This window comes from Misgurnus anguillicaudatus, chromosome 1 (genome assembly GCF_027580225.2).
Source record: "Misgurnus anguillicaudatus chromosome 1, ASM2758022v2, whole genome shotgun sequence".
NCBI classification, from domain to species: Eukaryota; Metazoa; Chordata; class Actinopteri; order Cypriniformes; family Cobitidae; genus Misgurnus; species Misgurnus anguillicaudatus.
This window is the reverse complement of record NC_073337.2, coordinates 22,752,144-22,778,770: the sequence shown is the minus strand read 5'-3', so window position 1 is coordinate 22,778,770 and position 26,627 is coordinate 22,752,144. Positions and strand designations below refer to the sequence as shown.

Below are 26,627 nucleotides of genomic sequence, written 5' to 3'. Positions count from 1 at the left end.
CGTTTGAAATTGCCTTCCGTGCGCTCTACTGCCACCTTTGTGTTGAAAAGACATGTGGAAAAATAAATTATTTGTTACTAAACTTAAACTGTACTTTATAATAATTTCATCATTTACCTAGAACATGGGTAAAATGAGGTGAATAATTAATGGTGTTATATACGAACAAATACTCATTAATGACGACGACTTATTGTCCACAGCGAAGGGCGTTTTTCTATTACAGCACCGCCATTTACAATACAGCATAGAGAGCAGTTTTGGTGCAGCCAGTTTCGGGACACGAGATGACAAGCGACAACGTAAAATGAATGAAAGCCCAGTGAGTCCCGTTTTAGTGAGTATTGTGATTGCTACGTCTCTCTGTAGTCGAATTCACCGTTACATTTTACGAGAGATTCGTTGGACAATGCATCTCGACACTAGGTGCCTATTTAGTAGACATAGAGGGATTTGAGACCACGACAGTTTATACACAATGGGATGATTTTCGAGGCTGATAGTGATTAAATAGCGATTTTAAAGATTTAAATGTTTATGGGGCTTTAGGTAATAAGGGGTGGCATTATTTTAAAAGTATAGGAAACAGGAACAACAAGGCTATTAATGAATTTAACCAATCAATGTGTTTTATTTCTCAACTCATAAATAATCATAGATTTATTACACAATAATAATTATTTAAATGCCTGTTCAAATAAAAGTTTTATGCTTAGTTTTAATGTCTGTCTTTGTCTCAATGAATCTTAGATGGGTTATTCCATAGTTTGTGTCCTAAAATAATGACTTGTCAACATATGAGCGTATTTTTTTAATGTGATACAAAATGTGTAACTTTCTATTTAAATTCCTATATATTATATATTTAAACAAACCCACTTCCTCTGAAATATTTAAATCATCGCGATATTACAGGAGACCACTGGGTGGCGGTATGTACACTCAGGCCGCCGTGAATCCGCAACCGAAGAACTGATTCCCTCCATTTTCTCTTCTAGTGCCCTTCGCTCGTGCCCTAGCGCCATGAGTAGCGCACTTGATGACTCAAAGGTAACAGAGTCAAGTATGGACCACGAACTCTACACTGTACAGAGTCCCTCCGATGACATTAAAGATGGCCCAGACCAGGCAGAATTCATTTATAAAAGTGAGTAGTACGTCGTTTGACGTCGAAATAAAACATTTAAAGCAATATTCGCCGTCCTTGTTGAGCAATTTAGCATTGAGCTCACCTCGTAAATTTCAGATACTTATGCAAATCACGTGTCCTGCCGTTATCAACATATGCATGCTTGTTTGTGTGTGTGCTTCAAGTGTCAAATGAAGAATTTGTTAGATTCGTGAAGTTGCGCGTGTCCAACGATTCACTTTTCACTGGAAAGAGAAATTCATCCACTCTGGCTTATAGGTAATGAAACCAGTCACCCCAGTACACACTTACACATGCATACTCGTCTATCAAAACATTCACATTAAGTTTACAAAATAATACAGATGTATACAACATATATTTATGCCACCAATGTGTGAGTAAAAATATAAAATAGCTGACATCCGTTCTGCTCTGTGCTTTAGGGCCATCTTAAAGGAGCTGGGTCTGCAAAGAGAGATTTCTGCCAGCCAGGCAAGGAGGAAATGGGAAAACCTTAAGATGAAGTATAAGGTAGGAGTTTTTTGTTAATGTAACTAGTGATAAGTATCTTATGAATGACTATTTTATAAATACTTATATATATAATAAACATACTTATTTTTTTTACAGATTTTAATACATTGATTACATTCTTTTCACTAACCTCCAAACAGTTACATTTACGCATTTGGCAGATGCTTCTATTCAAAGCATGACACCTTTTTTACAGGTGTTCCCTGGGGATCACACATTGTGGGGTATCATAAGAAGAAAGGGAAACACCTATATAGCCTTAAAATACTGATCAGATAAAGACCCCTAGGGGTTTTCAAATCCTCAGGGGTCCCTCAGAAGGTTCTCTAATGGCTCCCCAAATATTGTAAGAGAAAAGAGAGAGGCAAAAATGTAAATTGCCAATAATTTAAGTTTGTAAACAAGTCTTTATAATATCACAATGACTATTTATCTAACAAAGTTTAACTGTTTCTTTATACAAAATATGGATATATATGTATTAAGAAAATGGTCCCTCACTAATGTGGGGGTTCCTTACTAGACAGGATCTTATGCAAAACCTTAAAGGTGCAGTGTGTAATTTTTAGAAGGATTTCTTGACAGAAATGCAAAATAATATACAAAGCTATATTGTCAGGGGTGTATAAAGACCTTTTTATAATGAATCATTATGCTTTTATTACCTTAGAATGAGACGTTTTTATCTACATACACAGAGGGTCCCCTTACGTGGAAGTCGCCATTTTGTGACGATGTTTCTACAGCCCTTAACGGACAAACTTTTTTACTAAGTTGTCTCCGACAATGACATGTTTTTCCGGACGCGGCTAACGTAGCTTCTCTATGTGTTTTAAAAGCAAGGGGTGAGCAGTGGACTGAGCCGTTGGTTGCAATTCGCTACCTCACCACTAGATGCTGCTAAAATTCACACACTGCACCTTTAAGCCGACTTTCCACTGTACACAACAAACGACGGTCGATAAACCGGAAGTCATTTATTCCCTATAGAGAGTTGCAAAAGGGCTTTGTGAGGTGACGACCATCTGCGGATGCATAGTTTTTGGATCCGTTAAAAAATTCGAACTTGTGCGACTAAACCGCATGTGATACGCCGCCCGGAAGTGATGTATTTCAGTGTATTCCTATCAAAACACTGTGCGAGGTGAAAAATATTAATAATCTTATTTAACTTCATCAGTAACGTTTGAATCTTTACAAAAACGATTGATTACTGATAAGTAATACTTTATTAATTTAATATGTATACGTTATTATTTTAATCTTGTCTCCATATGTTCTCTCCAAGAATTATTGGCAGTCTTTGTCGTATATGCATAGCTGTTTATTTTTCATTGATTTGCATTCATTTATTTATTCGACTATGGTGAATATTAGAATGAAAACGAAAGTTTTACTGTGGGTTCACACCAGCCGCATTTGAGGCGTCAAAATAGCGTCTACCGCGCCTAGTTTGCAGCTTAAACAGTTTACTCGCTTCATTCTCACGTGAAATTCTAGTCATTGAGACATTCACGCGGAAATTTGCGTCATGGGAGGGGCTTTCTGGACTCCGCTCGATTCTTGTAATCACGTTACTACTAGAGCAAGCTCCTGATTGGTTAACGCAGCGCGGCGCCAAAGTTCAAAATTTTCAACTAGACGCGCAAATGAGGCGGAATCGCGTCTGCCACGCTAAACGCCTCATTAGGGCTGGGCTAATATTTTTTCTTCGAATAATCGTTTTTTTTTTTAAAATGTGGTCGATTCAGAATCGATTCTCAAAGAGCTGAATCGACGCCCCCCCATATTTTTCCTACAAACATTGAACGTAAGATTAACGTTAATCAAGAGGTATGGAAGCATTTTAGATTTCGAAAGCAAGACGACGACGATAGTGTTGTGGCTTTTAATTTCTTTTTTATAATTACCCACTTGTAAACTTATGTTTACTGTTATTTTTTATTAATAAAGTATTTGTATTAAATCTATATTCACTGAGGAGAATAGAGTATAAAAACCGACCCGAGAATCGGAATCGAGAATCGAAATCGAATCGATTTGATAGCTTGTGAATCCAAATTGAATCGATCTGGAACATCTGAATCGATACCCTGCCCTACGCCTCATTTGCTCAGCAAGACCTCCAGACACGCGTCAACGCGTCTTTACATTGACTTAACATTGAAATCACTTGCGCTTGACGCCGGCCTCTACCGTGGCAGGTCTGAACACAGCATTAGAATTAAACTGAAACTTCATTAAGACTGCCACTAGGGGGCGAACTCTGACTGTCGTTTCCAAATGTCATGTACAGTGAAAAGGCGGCTTTTGGCATGAATTTATACCTTGGTATACTGCATGCAGAGGCTGCATTGTTCTTGTGTCAGATACAGCCAGATTTTGGAGATTCTTCTAACAACCTCTATGAGTTTTGTTCATTGCACAAATTAATTTAATAAAAAATATTAAAGGTGCCGTGTGTAATTTTTAGAAGGATCGTTTTACAGAAATGCACAATAATATGCAAAACTATCTTATCAGGGGTGTATAAACACCTTTTATATTGAACCGTTATGTTTTTATTACCTTGGAATGAGACGTTTTTATCTACAAACCGAGGGTCCCCTTACATGGAAGTCGCCATTTTGTGCCACCATTTTTCTACAGAAGTCCTTAATGGACAAACTTTTGTTACTAAGTTGTCTCCGAAAATAACATGTTTGTCCAATGGCAGCTATCGTAGCTTCTCTATGCATTTCAAAAGCAAGGGGTGAGCAGTGACCAGAGCCATTGGTTGCAATTCGCAACCTCACCACTAGATGCCGCTAAAATTTACACACTGCACCTTTAATGTGGGGTGGCTCAGTTGGTAGCACAGCCCCAGTTCAAGCCCCTGTTCGGGAGTTTGGATGTTCGGTATCTCGGGGTACCCCAGTTTCCTCACACAGTCCAAAAACATGTTGAAGATATCAAATCCCCCAACGTGTGTATAGATTAACCGGATTTTACCATACATTTTTGACCATATATGCTGGGATGAACATTTAAACATATAAAGTATTAATGTGTGTATACATTTCAGGACCTGAAGAATCCCCCATCCGGTGTCACGGTAAACCCCACTAACTGGCCCTGGTTCACGCTGATGGATGACGCCATGGAGGGTAGACTCGCAGGAAGCGAAGTCACGCTAAACACGTCCTCTCTGGGCGACGACAGCGAGTATCGCCCGAACAGCACCTCGCGCAGGAGGAGCAAGAGAGCGCGCGAGCCGGACAGAAGCGAGATCGAGCTGTTCGTCGAGGAGGACGACATCATGTCTGAAGAGATGGGGCGAGACCGAGTGGAGCTGGACAGAGACCGAGACAGAGATGAGATGGAGCACGAAAGAGCCATCCTGGAGAGCGACAAAGCCGCCATCGAATACGAGAGGATGGTCCTGGAACGAGAAAAGATGGTTCTGGATAGAGAGCGAGCAGGGGTGGAGAGAGAACTTGCGGCGTTGGATAGAGACAGGGCCTCTTTGGAAAGAGAGAAGGCCGCTGTGGAGAGGGACAGGGCGTCTGTGGAGTACATCCGAGCTCAGCTGGATAAAGAAAGGGCAATTTTAGACCGAGAAAGGGCTAAGCTTGAGCGAGAGCGAGCCATCTTGGAGCATCAGCGCGGGACGGGGAGAGAGGAGCAGACGGTGGATTTGAGTGACAATGCGGAGGGAACTGACAACACTATTCCTTTGGTGATGGAGCCTGCAACCTTGGAGAGACGACAGAAATTCCTCAACCTGTTCGAAAAGCTTATCGAAAACTTCTGAAACAAAACCATGTGTTCGGACCGTTTACATAATCAATTTTGTACCTTTTTTGTTGTAAAAATAGTTTTTGTTTTTTTGCCAAAGTATTGTGTTGTCCTACAGTGAATGACTACACTTTTATTTTAGTTTATTGTATACGTAGCTGTACGTTATAAACATGCAATTTGAAAGCTGTCAGTGTTGGTTTAATACCTTTTGAATGTTTCAAGCTACTGTAACAAGAAAACTGTAAGCCACCTCTGATTCAGAGAGGTCATCAGAAATCTTTATTGTGTGATTTTTCCATACAAAACACAACGCTACACCCTCCCCAAATCATTACCAAGCCCATTAGCCCGCACAACAGTGTTCATTTAAATGAACATACAACAACTTGACATGTTATGCAGTTCTTATATATTTTATATTACAGTACAGACTTTACAACAAATTCATTGTTAGAATGCTTTGTTTTATTGCATTAGTCAAATTTACTCTTCAATTAGTTTATGCTTGCATAATAAACATTTGTTAAATTCGATATTGACAATACTTCATAATTTTTTTTATTTTACAAAACAAACATATTTAAAGATTTCACCTGGCTATTGCAACCAGCCCCAAACATGCACAAAGTACAGCACACACGAAAATGTTTTTTTTATTTTGTTTGTTAAATAGGTGATATTTGCATATGTAAATTACTTACATCATTTTCAGGTTCATTAGTATTTGATAAATAAAGAAATAAAGACTGACCCGGAGTGTTGTGAATGGTTTTCTGTATTGAAATGTCTTGGTTTTGGCTACGCTCCTGGTTTTTATTCAGATATGATTACAATGATTCATATTTTGTGTATGCATCTGATGGTAGATATCCAAGCAGTAAAGACTTGGGAGTGTCCACCAGTTTTCCTGTGAAAGTGTTAGTCATGTATATGCCAACTTCTTTTAAAAGACAGCCATTCATATCCAAGTGTTGCTTGAGCCCAACATTTAAAAACAAGAAGTTCTCACAGAAGAGCTGAGATGCATGTGCATACGTGCGTTTCATTTTAAATAAGGGCACCAACAGGTATACGTGGCAAACATATGTAGGCTTGTGGGGTTCTGCTGAGGTTGATGGGGTTACCGTCCAGGCGAACGTCCTCCAGGGCGTAGCGGATGTAATTTAAATCATGCGGATTGCAGAAAGTGTCATCGTGCATCATCTGGATATTGTTGTTCTGAATGATAAAACAGATATTTTTTTAAATATAGCATACACACAGTCACATACTCATGCATTTTTTTTGTCAAAAAAAGTGCTTTGCATTTAAAGGGATAGTTCACTTTAAAATGAAAACTCTGTCATCATTTACTCATCCTCAGGTTGTTTTAAACCTGTATGAATTTCTTTTTTCTGATGAACACAAAAGTAGATACTTTGAGAAATGACGGTAAACACAAAGTGACCATTGACTTATATAGTAGGAAAAAAATATTTTAAGTATTGTGATAAAAAATAAAGAAAATATTTTAATAAATGATGGAAAGCACACAGTGGATGGTACCCATTAAATTCCATCATATTTTTTTAATCCTACTATGGAAGTCTATGGTCACTATCTGCTGTGTGTTTACCATTATTTCTCAAAATATCTTCTTTTGTGTTCATCAAAAAAAAAAGAAATTCATACAGGTTTAAAACAACATGAGGATGAGTAAATGATGACAGATTTTTCATTTTAAAGTGAACTATCCCTTTAAATGGAGTGGCTTGCAATAAATTGAAGCTTGCTTTAGGTTATTTTTCTATATCATTATTCGTCCTGCTGTTCTTTAAAAAACATTACTTCTGAAAAGTTAACTGTCAGATTTTGTAGATTTCCACAAGGTGGCACTAGTGAGGTGGGAGTACAGGTACCTGTAGGTGCAAGGAGCGCAAACTGTCCGGCAAAGGAACAGGGATGTGATAGATGTTGTTGTCAGTCAAGTAGAGGTAAAGTAGTCCTGGCATGTCCTGAAAATAAAAAAAAACATGACTATAAATTGCCAATCCTTATAATTTCATTTAGATTAGCATCAGATATAATATGAGCCCTATTGCAATTCTCATATACACTAGAATTGGATTTTGTGCTGTTTTTGTAAAGTTTGAATTATGTCTTGAAGCCCTGCATGCACAACAATATGCAAGAATCTACCAAGAATACATCTGCATTGAAAGGCTTAAAGGGATAGTTTACTGAAAATTTTTCAATTTTGTCATCATTTCCTGACCCTCAAGTTGTTAAAATCTGTATAATTTTGGGTTTGTTCTGCTGAATACAAAAAGAGAAGGAATTTTTGAAGTATGTTTGTAACCGAGCAGATCTGGGGCACCATTGACGTAGGTAAGAATCGACCAATACTATGAAAGTCAATGGTGCCCCAGAATATTTTTCGAAATATCTTTCTTTAGCAGAACAAATACAGTTATACAGGTTTGAAACAACTTGGGGGTGAGTAAATGAATAACAGAATTTTCAGTTTTCGGTGAACTATCCCTTTAAACTTTCTATTATTGCTTCGTTCACCTTGAAAGCTTCTTTGTGGATGCCGGTGCTGCCAAGCTGGTTGTGACAAGCATCGATAAGCGTCATCGAAGGTGGCAGAGCTGGAAGCTGTCTAATACTGTTCTCCCGTAATATCAACTCCTCCAGAGCAGGGAGGCCGAAGAAAGCATCATCATCAATCTTGGAAATGGCGTTGTTTGTCAAGTCGATTTTCTTTAATTTGTCTTTGTAATAAAACAGAAAAAAATGAGAATCATATCACATATGTTTTCATAAAGCATACTTCCAATATTTAAAGGTGCAGTGTGTAAATTTTAGCGGCATCTAGTGATGAGGTTGCGAATTAATCCACTGCGCACCCCTCGCTTTTGAAACACATAGAAAAGCTACGATAGCCGCCACCGTACAAACATTTCATTGTCGGAGACAAATTGTCTGTTAAGGGCTTCTGTAGAAAAATGGCGGCACAAAATGGCGACTTCCATGTAAGGGAACCCTCTGTGTAGATAAAAAGGTCTCGTTCTAAGTTAATAAACAGACAACGGTTCATTATGAAAGGTCTTTATACACCCCTGATAATGTAGTTTTGTATATTATTTTGCATTTCTGTCGAGAGATTCTTGTAAAAATTACACACTGCACCTTTAAACAAACTGCTAACTAATAAAGTTGTTGGTTGGTCTCGTTGATGAAACACATACTCAGGTTGATGAAGTCAGACTTGCTTATCTTGGTAATTTTATTGTAGCGAGCATAGAAATGAGTGGTTTCTTTGGGAAGTGGAGGAACGCGGGTCAGCCTGAGGTCATCACAGTACACAGATCCGCCCAGACAGGTACACAGCACACAGGTAGACATGCCTAACCACAAAATCAGCACAGCATTTTAAACACATAATAGATTATGCATAGCATTTATAATCAAAACCTGTATACATTTCTTTGTTCTGCTGAACACAAAGGAAGATATTTTGAAAAATATTTGTAACAGATCTGGGGCACCATTCACTTCCATAGCATTATTTTTCTTTTAATGGAAGTGAATGGTGCCCCAGATCTGTTTTGTTACAAACAAAATATCCTCCCTTGTGCCCAACAGAACAAAGAAATGTATACAGGTTTGGAGGAACTTGATAACAGAAGTTTCTTTTTTGGGTAAACTATCCCTTTATAAGATGAGATAAAAGACAGAACACATCTAATTATGAGAAAACAAATGAAATGTATAAGTGAAATACTGACCTGGTATGTATGGGTCAATTTCAAAGTCCCCTGACCCAAATTCACCCCCAGTCCCCTCCTGGGGAGTGGTAGGGGTAGTTAGGAGTATCTCCTCCTCTTGTTAGGCATAACAACATTAAGGTGTTAGTGAACACAGGGTGAACAATGGAATCGGACAGACAGTGAGTAACATTGACATTGAGAAGTTATAATGCATTATTATTGTTGTTATAATGCACACCAAAGAAAATTAATACACATTTAACCAATATCAGCCAGTTAAATGAAGTTTAATTGACATTAAATGCATTAAGCCTAGCATTAATGGGTAAAACAATATGTTCGATACTGTTTCAATGTATTATATGACCAAGACAACCAGATTTTCACCACATATATGAACCAACATCTTAAAAAATATGGCGGTACATGGTGTTGATCATGGTACTGACCTTCCTCTAGTTCTGGAAAGAATATTTCTGTAGTGACTTCTATAGTGACTTCTGGGGATTCGGTCACCACAGACTCTTCTGGGCTTCCAAACTCTCCAGTCTCCAATGGATCCTCGGGAACCCCTGACACCGCAGGCTCTCCAGACAATTCAGGCACCCCAGAGATCTCAGGCTCTACAGGCAATTCAGGTACCCCAGAGATCTCAGGCTCTACAGGCAATTCAGGTACCCCAGAGATCTCAGGCTCTCCAGACAATTCGGGCACCCCTGAGATCTCAGTCTCTCCAGACAATTCAGGTACCCCAGAGATCTCAGGCTCTCCAGACAAGTCAATCACCCCAGAGATCTCAGGCTCTCCAGACAAGTCAATCACCCCAGAGATCTCAGCCTCTCCAGACTCTTCAGGCAACCCAGAAATCTCAGGCTCTGCAGACTCTTCAGGCAACCCAGAGATCTCAGGCACCCCAGAGATCTCAGTCTCTCCAGACACCCCAGAGATCTCAGGCACCCCAGACACTTCTGGCTCCCCAGAGATCTCAGGCTCTCCAGACACCCCAGAGATCTCAAGCACCCCAGACACTTCTGGCACCCCAGAGATCTCAGGCTCTCCAGACACTTCGGGCACCCCAGAGATCTCAGGCTCTCCAGACACCCCAGAGATCTCAGTCTCTCCAGACATTTCGGGCACCACATAGATCTCAGGCTCTCCAGACACCCCAGAGACCTCAGGCTCGCCAGACACTTCAGGGACCCCAGACTCTCCAGACCCCTCGGGAACCCCAGAGAACCCAGACTCTCCAGACACCCCAAAAAACCCAGACTCTTCAAAATCCCCAGAGGCCTCTTGTGGAGGGTTTCCAAACGTCAGGAGCTCCTCCTCTTGTGAAATACAAGGTGAGGGGGCAAAAAACAAATCAGTGCCCCCTCAACAGTGAATGACAGCATAAAAGAAAGGCTGACACTATTGGTGGAACTAAATTGGTAACCTGTCATCACTGAGTAGTTGTCATTTTGATTAATTGATTTAAAAACCCTCAAGAAATCCCCTCACCCACTAAGGTATAATAGGTATTGACAATCATTTATTTTCTGAGAAAATCTGTTGGGGTACTGAAGCTGCATATACAATCCTAGCATACTGACCTCCACCTGAGATCAATAATATGCCTGAACCAGAAGTCCCCGATACTCCAGAACCAAAGCCTCCGGAACCTCCAGAACTCAAAATGTGACCAGAGGCCCCAGAGCCCAAAACCTCTCCAGAACCGGAGGCGTTGTTCCTAAACAAGTCTCCGGAAGCTCCAGAATTCATTTCACCAGAACCCGAAATCTGAAGGATGTCAATGGGCGTCAGACGAAGCTCTTCCTCTTGTTCAAGACAAGATTAGGTGTTAGAACAGTTATTAGAAGTACACATGTCAATATTGGGACTAGATAATTGATGCATGTAAGCAAAGTTAAAGAACGGTTAATGCTCATTTAACCAATCAGGTTGCTAGTTAAATGGAATAACAGCATGACGAAATGGTTGCAAGGCTAGTAATGATGATTAGCAGTGTGTGTTTGGTTGTATGTGTGGGCATTCATGGTACAGACCTCCCTCTGCATTCGGGCCCATTAGAGTCCCTGAATGTTCAGATCCCGATGGGATAAGTAGAGGCGTTACGGGTAATTCCTTGTCTTCTCCCAGTTCAACTATCCAGTGATGTCGCTCTTCTTCCTCCTCCTCTGGATAGGCACTATGTGAAGGGTCCTCATCAGGGTCCAATGTGCCAATCTGTAAGGCATGTTTAGGTAAGCACACTTTCCAAATTAGCTGCAGTCATTTTTTAAACCCTAACAAGACCATTTCAGACCGTTGTTAAAGATTAAACGTATTGATTCACAATCTGGCAATACAATATTGCATAATGACTGTGCTGTGCTTTTGCAGCCATCTTAAGTCAATATAGACACATTAACACATTTGATTGTAGTGAAAACCATTTGAGAATTTGCTAGAAGTGTAGTAGGTTGATTCATTTTGAATGGTAATGAGCAGTTTACCAGGTATCAAACCTGTTGATCCTTTTCCTCACATATGTTAATTGTCCTGAAGCCAGACGAGGTTTAGCATACATGTATATTGATGATTGCTGAAGCAGTCATTCATTGATAATAGGCCACAAGTTTACACTGCACACACAGATTGGGAGATTAAATACATTCATGACAACGTTTTTGTCTTTGATTCCACTACAAACCAGAGAGGGGTGCTGTGAAACCATTCTCAGTTTCATTTCTTGAGTAGCTGCTATTTTCCAGGATGGTCCATGTGGAACCAAGACATACATGGTAGCAGAAAATCCATATTTCCGCACAGAAACTTCTTTCCAGAATGCTGCTGGAACTTTAAAGGCGCAATCTCATGAGTCTAACAAAAAGGAGGGGGGGGGGGGGTAGACCTACCAAATCAAACCCTGTCAAGTAAAAATACCATTTTTGAGCTGTGACATGTCCATTTAGGGTGAAGATAACAGTGTTGATAGTAAAGAACTGAAGGCAAATTGCCAAGTTTAATGACAAATGGAACAAGAAGATTGTGTTTAGCACTGCCAATTTTTATATTCATACTCGTATTCCTTCAGGATTTTTTATTTGAAGCTATTTTAAACAGTTTGATGTATATTAAAATAGCACATAGCATGTTTGGTATGTAAATGAATTACTATGGGTGCTACAGAACAATAAACAACTGGACTCATTTCTGTGGCCCAAATATTTTTTTGGTAGAAAATAAAGCTTAATTAAATATATTTTTGGATTTAGTTTTAACCGTCATATATCAATATATATTTCAAAATGTTTTTCAATTTTCATATAGCAAAAAAAATATTCTTGGCAAAAATATATTTTATATATATGCTAAATACAATTTAATTTTATAAAGTATATTTTTGAAGTGGAGAATATATTTCATTTCAACCTTTTCAACCTTGTTATCTTTACAGGTTTGTAACAAAGTTTTTCTTCTAATGGGACATGAAAAAAAAATATATGTATATGTATATAAATGTATTTATATATTTATTTATTTATATTTTAAAATTTGTCTGGATTTGGATTGTTTTAAATTGTTTACAGGATGCCAAAAATATATTTATTTAAATATAATTTTAAATAAATTTCCCCAAAAATATATTTTGATAAATAATACTTTTTTGTAAAACGCAAATATATTTTTTGACCTTTTTGTGTATAATTTTAAATATAATTAATGTCCACCTATTTCATTGCTAAAAAACAACTTTGTTTTGTGTATTTGGTATAATACAATGTGTTCGCGTGGTTTATGGTTAAAAACACATTTTTTTCCATATAGTTCCAGATATACTGTCTTCATGAAACGCACTGATTTTGTACAAAACTCAGATTTGAAAAAGCGCTGTGTCCCTGATTGGCCAGCTAATCTGTACGTTGTGATTGGCCTGAATACCTTTGCCGTAAATGTGATGCTTCTTACCATGTTTGAAAGATTCGCTCACAATGCAATGCTAACAAGAGTCTGAAGCGGGAGGAATTATGATAATGACCGTCTAGTCCACATCACCAATCCCAGGAAGTAAACTGTTGCCTACAATCCGTGTGTTTGTTCTAGTCCAAGAAAAGAGATTTACTTTGAAAACAAAAACTTGCGTCATCGTTTACTTTGGGGTTTGTACCTTTTGCATATCTTTAACATGTACTAATACACACTTACACATCAAAGGAAATGTTAAATCGTGAATTGGACGATATCTTTCAAATTATATTCGAAAATATATATATTTTCCGCATGGGATTCCTTGTAAACAAAGCAGAACAGTCCAAATCCAGACACATGGAAATTTACAAATCCTTTATTTGCAGGGCTACAAAATTAATATATGTTGGCGTTTTTGATTTGTAGTCCTGCAAATTGAAGTGTTTTAAGTATTTAAATTAAATGCTAACTAAAAAAGCTACCTTTGAAGAAAATTGGTTAATACCGCATCAAGAGCAGCACTAAAAGAGTCGCTCTGCTAGGCTTTCTGTGATGATAAATCTTCACATATATTACAAACCATTTACACTGAGACATGCAAAAGGCATGAACAACAGGTACATACATGCACTTTTACATGTGCAAGCACATGCTAACTGCGTATGCACCGACTCTTCACAGTCTCAAGAAACTACATTTTAAAGTTTCCCTTTTGGCACTTTCCACAAATATGGAAAGTATACATTGTGCAGTCACATAATGTATAGGCCTTTGTTTTGTTGTGAGAAAAATTAGATATGTAATATAAAAACGAACTGTACAGTAGCTAAGCATGTGTTGTTTAAAAGTAGTTTAAAAAACAACTACTACAACAAATATTTGAATAACATGTAATAAACATGGAGGATTTACATGATATATCATCTGAAAATTGAATAAATCATTTGATGTTTGATTTGTTATGACAATATTTGGCCAAGATACAACTGTATCTGAAAATCTTTAAAGTTGTCAAAATGAAGTCCTTAGCAAGACATATTACTAATGACGTTCTTTATATATTAACGGTAAGGAATTCACAAAATATTTTCATGCAACATGATCTTTATTTAATATCCCAATGACTTTTGGCAGTTTTGACCCATGCAATGTATTGTTGACTATTGCTAAATATATACCCGTGTGACTTATGATTGGTTTTATGGTCCATGGGGGTCACACATTTTTAAGCAAAAAAAGGACCAGCTTAAATTATGCTTTGCATTTTTGCTATTACCCATCCAAGCATTTTTTATTATTTTTGATTTAATATTATGCATTAAGTCCTTCATTTTCATAACGTGGTTGCAAAAATCTCATATAGTCATATAGTAACGCTTATATGAAATATCCAGCAGGGAATATTTGGTACATTATTATTTATTCCTTTGAGGCCTCATTCTGTACCCTATTAATAGACGGTTGCAAGATACATACACAGATGTCCAACCAGTAGGTTAACTTTCCAACAGCACTTCTCAGATAAGCAACAACATTCACATTTATGAAACATTTAATTTCCTGAAGAGCTTAAATGAAAAGCTTACTCAAGGTCTGTTGTAACTCAAAGGCGTGGTTTTGATTGTGGGTTTAACTATATAACATTCACATCAGGATTAAGTTAAGTCTCCTGGCTTCAGCCTGGTACTTCTTCAGACCCATCCTTGAGCCAGCCAAACATAGTTTTCATCCACCTTTTCCAAGCTGAAGACGATGGAGTGTTTTATTATAGATTCTGCAGAAAAAACCTTCATACCTCCTCTTTCGGTACATAACTTACATTCGATTGCACGTGTTTATTCAACAAAGCATGCAAAGATTTGAAAAAGTCAGTACAATATAAAAAACAACAACAATAAGTTGTTAAAATTATCTCTTTTACAATAACTACACTGCAAAAAATGAATGTCTTACTTAGTATTTTGTCTTGTTTTTTAATATAAATATCTAAAAAATCTTAAATTGAAACTTGGTAAGCAACTGGCTTAAGATATTAAGTCCAGGTTATCGAAATAAATGATGAAAATCAAGAGGTTTTTTACTTAAAACAAAATATCTGCCAGTGCAGTAAGAAAAATAAAGTTAAATTAAGTTTATTAAAATAAGTTTAAGTTTATTAATTGAAACTGGAATGAAGTTTATTTTTCTTATGGTACTGGCAGATATTTTGACTTGTTTTAAGAAAAAAAAACTCTTTATTTCCAAAAACAAGACTTATTATCTTAAGCCATTTGGTAGTAAATGTATCTCATTTTTAAAATATTCAGATATTTATATTAGAAAACAAGACAAAAAAAAACAAAGTAGGACATTTATTTATTTATTTATTTTGCAGTGTATAACTCATGTGCATATCTACCAAAAAGTTGTTGCATTAATTTATATTACCTAAGAGGAATTATTTGACATACAAGTATGACTACAACTTCTTGTAAGCAAAACTGAGTACAGTAAAAAAATGCCAGTGTTTTTTTCCCTTCCATTAGGTTATGCCAGTGGAAAATTCAGTTGGCAATACGGCTCACATTCACCAACATCTGGTCTGTCCATCATGGAGATTATATGTCCAAAAAAAGGTATTTGTTGTGTAAAGCACATTGTGAATTTACTTTGACTATGTTTCATGTCATATAAAGACAGTTCACTGTAAATATCGGTGCTTATTGAATGCTATGTGGGTCTTGGAGATGTCAAAACACAAGAAAAGACTGATAAACACCTGATATTAATGTTATTTGGGGTATTAAGAAAGTCTATATCCATTACAGAATTTAATAGATCCTTAACTAAATATTAAAAAGGCAATTGGCCACAGCATGTTAAAGGGATAGTTTACCCAAAAATGAAAATTCTGTAAAATAAATATTATGGAAGCTTACCATCTTTTATTAAAATATCTTTCTTTTGCATTCAACAGAATAAAGAAACTCAAACAGGTTTAGTACAACACGAGGGTGAGTACATAATTTCACTTTTTGGTTTAACTATCCCTTTAAATTGGCTACAGCAGTGGCCCTAAGATGGTGCCAGGGGGGGCCCACACTGGAAAAAAATTCCATAGAAATTACAATGTTACTGCAGCTGGGTTGCCGGTAATTTACCGTAGATTTACATTTATGTTATTTACTGGCAAGAGTTTGTTCAAAGTTAAATACATTTTAAATATTAACAAGTCTTTATCTTTACAGAATAAAACTATACAATAACAGCCTCATGCAAAGCATTCTGGGAACCAGAAATCATCATCAACCTTTTTCTGTTTTTGTTTCAGATTTTGTTTCCCAGAATGTTTTGCTTGATGCTGTTTTTTTTTTTACTCGGTAAAGACAAAGACTTGTAAATGTTTACTGTTCATTTAACTTTGAACAAACTCTTGCCAGTAAATAACACAAATGTAAATCTACGGTAAATTACCGGCAACCCAGCTGCAATTTCTACGGATTTTTTTTTAGGTGCAGTTTAATGACATTTTTATATTAATTTATAATAAATTCTGTGCATTTAATCTTCAGAAAAATAAGGTTACTAACCAACAGCCAGTGTTGGGGAAAGTTACTTTTAAAAATAATGCATTACAATATTAAGTTACTCTCCAAAAAAGTAACTAATTGCGTTACTTAGTTATTTTTCATGGAAAGTAATGCTTTCTTTACTTTTTTTAAGTTACTGTTGCATTACTTTTTCTTACTTGGCTGAGGCTTGATCTCTCTCAGGCCTTGCAGGTTTTTTTTATGTTCGCACAAATGTCAAGCTCTGGTCTGCCATCTTCGTTTTTGACTCAAACTATTCCAGCACAGAGTGTGTAATTCTACGTTAATATGTTCAGTTTAATAAAGTACATTATTTTATTTTTAAATTGAATTAATTCAACTGAAAAGTAACTCGCATTACTTTTTTAAAAAAGTAACTCAATATTAATGTGTACATTTATAAAGTAATGCGTTACTTTACTCGTTACTTCAGAATTACGTAATGCGCGTTACATGTAATGCATTACCCCCAACACTGCCAACAGCACTACATTAAATAATTAATAAATAATTTAATATTTTTTGTTTATTTCAAATTTTAAGTTTTGTAATGTTTTATGTCATACATTAATGTTTTATGTCATACATTTTTTTTGGGGGGGGGGGCACACGAAAGGATGCAATGCACACAAGGGGGGTCGCACGCCAAAAAAGTTTGAGAGCCACTGAGCTACAGTACAGTTAAAATATCTAAACATGCCCTATACACCAATACATGTTATCTCACAGTAAAAACATGCATCAGTGAGAAAAGTGACCAACATCAGTAAAACTGATCTGAGATCAGAACTTCCACAGAGTGGCTGAGTAAATATAGGCCCATGTGCCCTCGGTGACCGACCCTAAAGCACAGCAGCTGGGTAAAAATGTTTCTAAATGAAAATCAAAAGAGAAACACTGACATAGCTGGATGCTATTATCCTCAGGAACACTTCAATCTGCCCAGCAAATGAAAAGCTGTCAAACACCCTAAAGCAAAACCGCTGTGATGCATTCCTGCATGACAATCACGACAGAACCCAATTGATGTGCATTTGCCATCTACACAGGCTGAAAATAACAGCTTAACAGTTGCACGCTTTTGGCAAATGCTTTACACTAAATCGACTTACAAAGAATTCAATGTATACAATTTATCACGTTATGAATTGACGTGAATTAAACATGATGTTGGTAGAATCAGGATCTACATATTGAGCCATGGGAATAGACACATGTATTTATAGTTAATACTCCGGGTTTAGATAGGACATTATATCTATGGAAACTTGGATGCAAAATGGGTGATTTTGGAAATATGCAACATTTAAATTTCAAGGGCTGTTTAGTATTTGGCAACTTGGTGGTCACTCGCCAAGATAGATAAGTAGAAAAGTTTGTCAGTCACGACAGAGGTCAGTTACATATAGATGTCTTAAAGTTACAGCAACAAAAACAGACCGGAGTCACAATAACTTGGCTGTGATATTTATGAGAAAGCATGAATTGTTTAAGTGTACAATAAGACAATCTTAGTGATTATACTTCTCTCACCGTTGGTTCATCGACTCCATTGTAATAGTCAAAGTCATGATGGCGGTTCAAATCCACATCATAGTTGTCCAATTCGGCTTGCCGGGCGTATCTGGTGGGAGAGGCTGCCGCCACATACAGAACCAGAAGTCCCCACACCAATGTTACCATCGTCCTGCTGGGCACACAATCAGACACCTTAAAGGGACAGTTCACCCAAAAGTTGTTGCTCTTAACCTGTATGAGTTTCTTTATTCTGTTGAACACAGAATAAAGGGTAACCACAAAGTTGACTGAACCCATTGACTTTCTATAGTAGAAAAGAAAATACTACGGTCAATTGTGTGCATATCAAAATATCTTGTTTTGTACATTCCCATTATATTATAATTCAGAATTAAAGGTACAAAAGCTGAGGTGGTACCCTTTTAAAATACACCTTTTGCTCAGAACTCATTGACCTGAGTATCTCCAGAAGGAGAGCTACAGCCTATCTGTAGGCTACACAAGACGACCATTAGATACCTTGCACAATGAGAGCAAGACACAAAAGGTCATTGCAAAAGAGGCTTGCTGTTCACAGAGCTCTGTGTCCAAGCACATTAATAGAGAGGCGAAGGGAAGGAAAAGATGTGGTAGAAAAAAGTAAACAAGCAATAGGGATAACTGCACCCTGGAGTGAATCTATGGGGTATTGTGAAGAGGAAGATGTGATATTCCAGACCCAACAATGCAGAAGAGCTGAAGGCCGCTTTCAGACCAACCTGGGCTCTCATAACACCCAAGCAGTGTTTTTTGCACAGAACTCATTGACCCGAGTATCTTCAGAAGGAAGCTAAGGATCGTGCAACACGGCAACACATAGATCTGCTGAGGTTGGCTGTGGTGCAAACCATCTCTGGAAATTCATGGGCTTCTGGTTTATCAAATACTCATCACATCTGCACCATATTAAAGATGTCAAAGTAGATTGTTTGATTCCGAACGTCAAAAAATGATAAAAAGGCAGAAAACAGAGCAAGAGATTCCTCCAATAAATCGTCTGTGGTTTGATACCTGCACGCCTTCAATAAATAAAGTCTCTGCAGAGCTCTGTGGCCATAGGGAAACTGTTGATTTGCAGATTTTTGGTATATTTCTGTGGTTTGAGAACTCAAAGACGACTATTGACAGCTTGCACAATGAGGGCAAGACACAAAAGGTCAGTGTAAATGAGGCTTGCTGTTCACAGAGCTCTGTGTTAAAGCACATTAATAGAGAGGCGAAGGGAAGGAAAAGATGTGGTAGAAAATAGTATACAAGCAATAGTGATAACAGCACCCTGGAGTGAATCTATGGGGTATTGTGAAGAGGAAGATGCGATATTCCAGACCCAACAATGCAAAAAGAGCTGAAGGCCGCTATCAGAGCAACCTGGGCTTTCATAACACCTGAGCTGTGCCACAGACTGATCGACTTCATGCCACGCCACATTACTGCAGTAATTCAGGCAAAAGGAGGCCTAACTAAATATTGAGTGCTGTACATGCTCATACTTTTCAGTTGGCCAAGATTTCTAAAAATTAGTGCTGCAGATTAATCACGATTAATCGCATACAAAATAAAAGTGATTTTTGGCATAATATACTGTATGAGTAGTGCTGTGTGTAATTATTATGTATAAATAAATACACACACATTCATATATGTATTTAAGAAACATTTACATGTTTATATATATTTATTTATATTTTTATATATTCTATATTAAAAAAAAATTATATATAAGTAAAACAATTCTGAAATGAATATATGAATGTGTGTGTGGTTAAATAAACACAATAATTAGACACAGTACACGCACATATATTATGCAAAAAATCACTTTTATTTTGTATGCGATTAATCGCGATTAATCTTTGCCCAGCACTACTAAAAATCCTTTATTTATATTGGTTTTAAGTAATATTTTAATTTTCTAAGATACTGAATTTGATTTGGGATTTTCCTTGGTTATAATCATTAAAACTAAAAGAAATAAACATTTGAAATATATCAGTCTGTGTGTAATGAATGAATATAAAATACAAGTTTCACTTTTTGAATGTAATTAGTGAAATAAATCAACTTTTTGATGATTTTCTAATTATATGACCAGCACCTGTATATTAACTTTTTTTGTATGCAATTAATCACAATTAATCATTTGACAGCCCAGGTAAGAGAGTCTACTTCCAAGTTTAGTTACAACTAGAAAGCACGATGACAACACCTGAATATCAGAACACTAGAGTATATATACTGGTAACCAGCTGTTTTTTCCTAATAGAGTTGTAGGTTTGACAAGTTTTTTGCACAAATAAGCTCACAGGATTACATTTCAAATATAAAGGAATTCATACTTTCATATATGCACGCTCTCTAACAATGTCCATGTATGTATAACATCATACATTCACGTTTCAAAAGTTCAAACATGTTTATTATCAACATAAGGATTTGCAAGCGGGGTTTTCTGATTATGCCATATGAAGGGGCTTATAGGGAAGCGATGAGCGACTGGAGTGAGGAATAGAGGTGGCGAGTTGATGGGAAGATTTCAAATGAGGTTCTGGTCCTCAGGGTGAGATGGAGAGAGCTAAGCAAGGCAAAGAGAGGAAAAAGAGAGTGAGACCTCTGACAGAGCCCCTTTATGAGGGTCTGTCTCCTCACTCAAGCTCGAAATTCCACCGAGGTCTGTGGACGGCAGGGCAGTGAGTTACGATCTGTCTGTATCTCTCTCTCTCTCTCTCTCTCTCTCTCTCTCTCTCTCTCTCTCTCTCTCTCTCTCACATACACATACACATAATTTCAAGCAAAGAGCTATTTAGGGAGAATAGCTACACTATACTATCATAAACAAAAAATTAATGACACCCAGTTAATCACGAATAGAAATTTTATAGAAATTATATAGTTTAAATATGTGATTCGAAAAAATATCCTGAAAGAGCGTCTCTTATTGAGACTTCACTGTCAAACTCAGCATGAAAATACTGAAAGAGGGACTATACTGCACACAGAGCTCAGCTTTTACAAACTCCGGGCAGTATTTGCAGTGTGTGAACCACGTGACTGTGTGTGTGTGTGTGTGTGTGTGTGTGTGTGTCCGTGTTGTTTTTGGCTCTGGCCTTCAGCATTTCACATGGTCATTGATTTTACAATTTCTTCCTTTCTGGTGGTGATGCCAATACTACCAAATATCATTTAGGATTCAGTGCTACTTCCAGTCAGTCCAATATAAATATCTATTTTCAAATGCAAAAAAATATGTCCAGTGGAGAGATTGGAGAGATTATTTCAAATCCTGATGATGAATGAAATGGGCCTGGGCGATAAATTCAGGGTATTCCTTCCTGTTTGAAAATATACAGCTGCACAATCAACTCAGAAGTCATGTCAACAGAGATGAGTTGTCACAACTTATAAAATATAGTTGAGAAAAGTCAACTTAATTTTATAAGTTATAACAACTCACCTGTAGTTATAACAACTCATCTCTAGTCAAGATAAATAATAGTAAGTTGAAATGACTTGTAAATCCAAAAAAAAGCTTACGTCTGACTTCAGTGTTTGCTTTTGTTGCAATGGGTCAAATTATATTATACCCACTGTAAAAAATGTGTTGGTTCAATTTAAAAAAGTAAGTTGCCTTAAAATTTTGAGTTAATTAAACTTTAAAACTATTAATTATTTAAAAATAAGTTGTAAAATTGTGTAAAAATTGTTGTGTCAACTAATATTTGTACGTTAAATTAACTCAAATTTTTAAGGCAACCGGTTAACTTACTTTTTTAAGTTGAAAGAACTTTTTATTACAGTAAGTCAATTCAAACTACTATTTTAAGTTTTGGCTTAAAACAGTTGACATAACTTATAAATTCAAGTTAAAATTGTTTAACTTAAGTTAAAGTTACATAAAAATATGTGTTGATTTGACAAAAATGCTGCAAATTTTTTACAGTGTAGACGGTATTGTCTCATCCTACATCCCGTTGGGAAAATACCAATATATTAGCAAAACTCTATATAACACCCATCTCCAGATTTAAATGACAATGTATGAATGTATGGGAATTCAAGAGTTTAGCACACAACATTTATCATTTCTCCAATCACATATTCTTCACCCACTTTAATATTGTTAAAAAACAAAAACTAAACAATACCATCCTATACAGGAACTTCCCAAAACAATTCCCAAACCCCTGAAAATCAAGTAATAGGAAAATACACCAAAATAAAGAATGCACATGTATTTATTTACATACAGTAAATTGCCAACCATGTTTAGACAGTAGTATAAACATGCTGTTAATGAAAGTCAATGTTACGATAAGATTAAGAAGACCTAATGCAAGACCCTCCTATAGTGTATAGGATTTGCATTTATGCATTTGGTTGACGCACAGTGCATTTTTCAAAATGTGTGTTACCTGGGGATCAATCCCACAACCTTTGTATTGCCAATGCAATGCTTTACCAATTGAGCAACAGGAAGACACACATCATCAAGTCTTATTACTATCAGTCAGGTGTATTAGCATTGATGTTGTGCATTAGGGCCAGTCACCCTTGGAAATTAAAACAATAAGCAGATATAGAAGAATATAAAGTGCTTACCTCTTTCTATTTCTTTCCCAAATGGTCCTTTTCTTTAGATCAGACAGACAGAGGGTCGGTGGGCCTGGCTAATGGCAACCGGTCACTCACGGTAGCTTTGAGGATACGAATGTGTCTGCCTTTGTATTGGTGTGTAAGGTGTGTGACACGTATGTGTGCATGCACTCCCAGACCCCTGCACCCTACCTGTACGTGTATGTGAAGGTAAGAAATGAGACCGAGAAAAGTGAGAGATTGGGTTTTGGTCCCATCTACAGCAGTGCCCACCCCATACCACACTGCATCACACACTCATACTCATACACACACACACAGTAAAGGACAACATGCTAGTGGTACACAGTTTGGACACTGACAGGCCCCCTGCTGCGAAACATCCTTTAATCTCTAATAACCGTCTTTGTTATTTTGCTTCCTGAAGAGACAGATAAATTATTCAGTTTTAAATATGAGATATTTGTCTTCCTTTTCCTGAGGTGAATGGGATACTCTGCTTTCATGTAGGGGCCCTGCGCACAATGGGCCCTCTGTGAGGCTTCAGTGTTAGCGTAGCACTGACAAGAAGTAAAGGCCTCCATTCTGTTCTGTGCCAGAGCTCGGCGCTAAACTCAAACCTCGGCAAAGATGTAGCACAGTGCAGATGAAGAGCTGCTAACTTACAGGAAGTGATTTACAAATGTTTTTACAGGCCTAAAGTTCTTATTCCTTGCTTATTATCTTTGTCACTGCCGGAAATCATATTTTTGGCACAGTCACGTGGCTCAATTGGTAGTGCATTACATTTGAAAACACAGAAGCGCTTTTGGAAAATGTGTCCAGGATTTGTCTGGGGATCATTTAACTTTGGTTCAATAAGTACACATGACGTGTCATGCTTTGTATTTGCACTTGGTGGATTTTTCAGCAGTTTAAGTTTGCTTATTTTTCATGATATTTCTCTCGAGAAACTAAGCATGCATTGTTTTTCATCGTGAATGCAGACATTTTTGTTGTTGTTGCGAATTTTGTTCTGCGTTTAAAGGAATAGTTCACTTTAAAATTAAAATGTTGTCATCACTTAATCATTCTTACCGAGCCCCTATAAGGTGACATTGGAGCAAAAAAAAATCTAAAGTTTAGTTTGATGTGCTCACGTGAAACTTTCATGTGCTCATGCAAAACCTTCATGTGCAGAATTTTTTTTAAAGTTTAGTTTCACGTGCTCGCATGAAACTATCGCGCGCTCGCGTGAAACTATTGCGCGCGCACGTGAAACTTTCGCTTTCGCGTGCGCCCGCGATGGTTTCACGTGATAACGCGATAGTTTCACGTGCTCACACGATAGCTTCACGTGAGCACAAGATTCAAGATCCAAGATTCAAGAATATTTTATTGTCATTCTAACAATACACTACAAGAAGTGCAATGCAGAACGAAATTACGTTGCATAGGACCACCACAAAAACACACAAGTAAACATCATCAGCAGCCATAAATAAATGAGAATAAATATACTATCAAAAAAATAACAAGCAGAGACATAGCACAGCTAAGAAAACCCATACATATACACCTCACAGTCACTTTATTTCACCGAACCCAAGCTATAGCGTGGAATTGTTCAAAAGTCTGATCGCTGTCGGAAAAAAACTATTCCGGAACCGCACAGATCTACATCTTAGACTGCGATACCGTCTTCCTGAAGGAAAGGAAGAAACTAAACTTAAAAAAATTCTGCACATGAAGGTTTTGGGTGAGCACATGAAAGTCCCAGGTGAGCACACGAAACCAAACTTTATTTAATTTTTGCTCCATGTCCCCTTAGGGGCTCCGTACATTTCCGTGTTGTTCTAAACCTGTATGAATTTCTTTTTTCTGATGAACACAAAAGAAGATATTTTGAGAAACGATGGTAATAATCACACAGCAGATAGTGACCATTGACCTCCATAGTAGGAATAAAAAATATGATGGAATTTAATGGGTACCATCAACTGTGTGCTTACCATCATTTATTAAAATTTGTTCTTTATCATTTATCACAATACTTCCAAAATATTTTTTTCCTACTATGGAAGTCAACTGTCACTATCTGCTGTGTGTTTACCATCATTTCTCAAAATATCTTCTTTTGTGTTCATCAGAAAAAAGAAATTCATACAGGTTTATAACATCTTGAGGATGAGTAAATGATGACAGAATTTTCATTTTAAAGTGAACTATCCCTTTAAATCCCCCATGTCAAATAACTGAACGATAACTTACTATGCCCCCCTACACAGAAGGAAAACGGTGATATGCACATACGGTTTATGTTTTCAGACATTTTGGGACATTACAAAGTACTGGCCTGGCATGCATAATACTGTGTTTTAATCATCTTTGTGTATCTGTGTGAATGGAGATCAGTTAGAAAGTGTTGTCGTTGATTTAATAAATGGACCTATTCGATTTTAACAAGGTTTTTTATAGTTTTAAAGAGCAACTATCATCCTATTCACGATTTTACATTTCCTTTGGTGTGTAAGTGTGTATTAGTACATGTTAACGATATGCAAAAGGTACAAACCCCAAAGTAAACAATGACGCGAGTTATCGTTTCCAACGTGAATCTATTTTCTTGGACTACAACAAACACATGAACTTTACTTTCTGGGCTTGTTGACGTGGACAAGACCGACATTACAATGTAAAAAAAAAAAAGGTGTAATTATGCAGCTGGTTGCCAGTAACTTACTGTAGAAGATAAAGTCTGAAAATGTTTCATGTTCATTTGACTTTGAACAAACTGTTGCCAGTAAATAGCATAAATGTAAAATCTACTGTAAGTTACTGGCAGCTAGGTGCCAGTAATACCCATTAATACTGTAATTTCTACAGACATTTTTTTTTTACGGTGTATCATAATTCCTCCCGCTTCGGACTCACAGCCTGTAATGTAACTCCTGTTAGCATTGCATTGTGACTGAATCTTTTAAACATGGTAAAGAGCATCATATTTCCATATTTGACATCAGAGGTATTCAGGCCAATCACAACGTACAGATTAGCTGGCCAATCAGGGGCACAGCGCTTTTCAAATCGCTGAGATTTGTACAAAATCAATGCATTTGAGGAAGGCAGGATATCTGGAGATGTACGGTATGTGAAAATAATGTGTCATAAAAACATTTTATTTAAAAACTGCAAACAAAAGTGAATCTCATCCTGACATTAATCGCTGCATATCTCTTCCCACAAGGATGATTGCGAATAAAATGAAAAACAAAGTTTATCATATTTGTGCGTTTAAAAAGAAAATGTACAATATTTTACCCCTATTAAAAATTATTTTTAATTGCTAGTAGGTTTACCGTGGTCAGTACAAAATATATGTACGATTAAACATTCACATTATCTGAGTACCAAAACTGCTGCTTCTCTCTAAAAGAATAACAATAGTAAATCTATAAAAAACTCTTAGAAAACTTTGACTGTACAAACAAAAACATTTAATTGTGGGAATAATCTCACAGTGTTTTAAAAGCAAGTAGCTTAAAATAAAAGTCAACAACGTATGACATAAAAATTTGATCTAATCTATTGCTGCTGTTCTGACTAGAAGTTCAGACCACATCTCTACTGTCCAAAAACATCCCAGAAATGTGTGATGACTGGTTTTGGGGTAATGCTGTATTTGCTGAATGTCTACATGGGTAGGGAAATTACATTAGTTAGATATTTGCTGGAATGTACATTTAACAGTTATGGTTTCTCATTGAGCAGACTTGCTAGTTT

At 36.9% G+C, this 26,627-nt stretch overlaps 2 protein-coding genes across 4 annotated transcripts; one reads left to right on the top strand and one right to left on the bottom strand.

Annotated features, from left to right (window-relative positions):
- Window positions 1–176: 176 nt before the first annotated feature.
- LOC129432369 (uncharacterized) lies at window positions 177–6,196 on the top strand. 2 transcript variants are annotated; one of them, XM_055190755.2, is made up of 5 exons: window positions 177–322; window positions 999–1,147; window positions 1,315–1,408; window positions 1,576–1,663; window positions 4,731–6,196. In XM_055190755.2, exons 1-5 carry the CDS (start codon window positions 312–314, stop codon window positions 5,457–5,459), a joined length of 1,071 nt encoding a protein of 356 aa, XP_055046730.1. In that variant the 5' UTR covers window positions 177–311; the 3' UTR covers window positions 5,460–6,196. The 2 variants fall into 2 exon arrangements, with proteins under 2 accessions (XP_055046730.1, XP_055046731.1); XM_055190756.2 differs by having other exon boundaries at window positions 184–337.
- epyc (epiphycan) lies at window positions 5,703–23,532 on the bottom strand. 2 transcript variants are annotated; one of them, XM_055190758.2, is made up of 10 exons: window positions 22,872–23,532; window positions 18,252–18,408; window positions 11,244–11,424; window positions 10,791–11,015; window positions 9,648–10,526; window positions 9,217–9,312; window positions 8,677–8,835; window positions 7,997–8,199; window positions 7,345–7,440; window positions 5,703–6,664 (listed from the first exon to the last, which is right to left on the bottom strand). In XM_055190758.2, exons 2-10 carry the CDS (start codon window positions 18,399–18,401, stop codon window positions 6,494–6,496), a joined length of 2,160 nt encoding a protein of 719 aa, XP_055046733.2. In that variant the 5' UTR covers window positions 18,402–18,408; window positions 22,872–23,532; the 3' UTR covers window positions 5,703–6,493. The 2 variants fall into 2 exon arrangements, with proteins under 2 accessions (XP_055046733.2, XP_055046732.2); XM_055190757.2 differs by lacking the exons at window positions 9,217–9,312; window positions 9,648–10,526; window positions 10,791–11,015 and having other exon boundaries at window positions 22,872–23,299.
- Between the last annotated feature and the right edge of the window lie 3,095 nt (window positions 23,533–26,627).

Excerpts from the sequence above, each read along its gene's own strand:
- epyc (XM_055190758.2), bottom strand. The coding sequence starts at position 18,401 with ATGGTAACATTGGTGTGGGGACTTCTGGTTCTGTATGTGGCGGCAGCC. Across the intron at positions 11,016-11,243 it reads GGGCCCGAATGCAGAGGGAG|AGGAAGAGCTTCGTCTGACG; the intron begins GTCTGTACCATG and ends GTCTTGAACAAG. Across the intron at positions 9,313-9,647 it reads CTTTCCAGAACTAGAGGAAG|AGGAGGAGATACTCCTAACT; the intron begins GTCAGTACCATG and ends ATGCCTAACAAG.
- LOC129432369 (XM_055190755.2), top strand. Across the intron at positions 1,409-1,575 it reads TCATCCACTCTGGCTTATAG|GGCCATCTTAAAGGAGCTGG; the intron begins GTAATGAAACCA and ends TCTGTGCTTTAG. Across the intron at positions 1,664-4,730 it reads ACCTTAAGATGAAGTATAAG|GACCTGAAGAATCCCCCATC; the intron begins GTAGGAGTTTTT and ends TATACATTTCAG.